The sequence below is a fragment of the Etheostoma spectabile genome, chromosome 21, assembly GCF_008692095.1.
Source record: "Etheostoma spectabile isolate EspeVRDwgs_2016 chromosome 21, UIUC_Espe_1.0, whole genome shotgun sequence".
In the NCBI taxonomy this organism is placed as follows: Eukaryota; Metazoa; Chordata; class Actinopteri; order Perciformes; family Percidae; genus Etheostoma; species Etheostoma spectabile.
Window position 1 is genome coordinate 11,110,715 of NC_045753.1, and position 2,550 is coordinate 11,113,264.

The 2,550-nt window shown below is 45.6% G+C and overlaps 1 protein-coding gene across 1 annotated transcript; it reads right to left on the reverse strand.

The window, feature by feature from the left end:
- Nucleotides 1–74: 74 nt before the first annotated feature.
- On the reverse strand, nt 75–1,596 carry atoh1c (atonal bHLH transcription factor 1c). Its single transcript, XM_032501866.1, has one exon. It carries the CDS (start codon nt 1,275–1,277, stop codon nt 672–674), a length of 606 nt encoding a protein of 201 aa, XP_032357757.1. The 5' UTR covers nt 1,278–1,596; the 3' UTR covers nt 75–671.
- Nucleotides 1,597–2,550: the final 954 nt, after the last annotated feature.

Genomic DNA, 2,550 nt, shown 5'->3' on the forward strand with positions numbered 1-2,550 from the left:
TTTTTTTTTTTTTTTTTTTTTTATAAAGACACAAATGATGACCAAGATCATACTGGAAAAAAAGATGTTGTTGTATAAAATATATATATTTATATTTCTCGCCAACAGCACAAAGAGCATGAATTTCTGTTTCCACTCAACATCAGTTTTCGACACCAGGACCACACACATCTAAAATACAGATTTCTTTGAAAATAATGACAAATTGCATAAATCTTGGACCTGAATGTCTTTTCATACTGCAGGAAAATATACAGTAATACAGTATTGTAGGAAAGTAGAAAAAAGTTATTCAGGCTGTCCCCAGAGACGCTGGGAGGGCCCGGATGGGGCCAGTCAGCCTGATGAACTGAACCATGGACAGAATCACGAAATTCAGAATTTAAAACATAAGATATGAGACAGATTCCATGGGGCTCTACATTAAGTCTTAAAGGCTAACTGGAGATTTGAAAATACGACTAAGTTTCCAACCGAGCCGCTCCACTGGTACTCAAGTATAAAAAACATCTTAAAAATACATTAAAAACGTATCCCCAGTGAATTAGGCCTGGGGGGGGGGAGTTAGGCCTACCAGGCTTGCAATACACTGAGGGAAACACTGTCCTTTTTTTTTTTTTTTTTAAACATTCATTCCGTTTGTCCCATTTGTTTTCTCCCACGTGTCCTGGTTATGACTCCTCTTGGCGCGCCGGGCCTGCGCTGCTCTTCCCGGTGTGAACGTCTCTGCCTCGAGCCGATCGCTCCCCCCCCACATGTGTGGTCCCCTGTGAGGGCGGAGGGGCCCCCGGGGACAGTTGCGCGCGGCTCGGTACCGTGGCTTCCTCCTGGAGCAGCTCGCTGAGGGTGGCGATGTAAATCTGCGCCATTTGGAGCGTCTCCGATTTGGAGAGCTTCTTCTCGCTCTCCAGGTTGGGGATGACGCTCCGCAGCCGGTCGAAGGCGACGTTGAGCCCGAGCATCCTCCTCCTCTCCCGGGCGTTGGCAGCGAGGCGTCTCCGTCTCTGCGCGCGCTCCAAAGCGCACTTGTCCGGCTGGAGGTAGTGCAGCGCGCCCCCGCCGCCCACGGGCCCCAGCCGGACCTCCACGATGGCGCACGGGGTGTCCCGGTGGTCGCAGACGCGTCTGGCGCGCTCGGGCCCCGGGCGCTCCTGCGCGCGGCCCCGTTGTCGCAGAGCCTGGATGTCTGCGTGGAAAGCCTCAGGCCCCTCGGGGCCGACTCCTCCCTCCGGCTCCACACATATGAAAGGCGCAAAGAGGCTTTTACTCGGTGCCATCACTGTCCCGTTTTGTTCTTGTACCAAACTGAACCAAAAGACCAAAACACGGTCAGTTCACTGAGAACTTCCAGCAAAGTAACACACGTTCAACTTTTCTTCACTTTGATGGGTGAATTTATGGAGATGGGGGCCGCGAGATCGCGCAGTGCTTGCTCTCGGGGGCGTGGATAGGGTCGTGTGCTGCCTAATGAACAGAGCCAAAGACCCCTGCAGGAGGTCTATTAACCAAGTTCATCAAAAGAGGATTAGAAGCGTCTCAGTGCGCCGCTGTGGGCCGATGCATGGAGGCGGCCAAGCAGAGGCACGGCACGGCCAAGGAGGGGAGGGAAGGAATGGAGGGAAGGGAAGATGAGAGGAAGGATGGATGAGAGAGGTGGTGTAAACTTAAAGGAGAATAAATTATAACTGCCACCCAGTTTCTCTACAGAAACAAAGTACCGTACAACTTTATACTTCATATATGTACCCTATATCCCATGTGCCATTATTATTACATCTGTGCATAATTTTTCATTTGGGCAATTTTCATGGTGCAAATTACCAATTCATGTGTAATTTATTGTATAGTACAGTTTGCTATATCTTGAACACTCATCTATCTTTGCTGTTGCAAACTGCAATTTCCCCACTGTGGGACAAACAAAGATTTTCTTATTGATCTTATTAGTAAAAGTGATTTAGCATCTTACTCAGGTATACAGCCTTTGGGTTGTTGCACATGTTAAAAACTGTAAGACAGAATTAAACTTCCTCGGGTCAAATTTGACCCATATTCAAAGTTTCTATTTTAGCAAATTTGGTTTCTTTTTTTTACCCTTTTTTGGGGCATTTCTGCCTTCATTCGATATAAAAGCTGAGATATGAAAAGGAAGAGAGAGGGTGTGTGTGTGCCCGCTCTATCAAGTGAGCTAAACCACATTTTGCTTTCATTTTAACCAAATTGTTCAAATAATAATAACGTGGATGTTTCTATACAACACTCTCCACAGGTACAATACACAATCAGTTCACTACTTTCATTGAAAGTGGGTGTTCTGTTCAATTTGATAGCATTTGAAGAGGGAAAAAGTGAAATAATTGTGAAAAAATTAACGTTTTTTGGGGGGTTTTTTTTGAAAGCGTAGAAATGATGGACAGAAACGTCAGAAAAAAGTGTCAAAAAAGACGACCAAGAAAAAAAAGTTGTTTATATATTTTATTTTATTTAAAATTATGAGCAAGAAAAAAAAATCTTGACTGGAAGTCAACACAAGAGTTAAACATGGGGGGG

What these genes read in the sequence shown, in the direction of transcription:
- atoh1c (XM_032501866.1), bottom strand. Translation starts at nt 1,277, where the DNA reads ATGGCACCGAGTAAAAGCCTCTTTGCGCCTTTCATATGTGTGGAGCCG.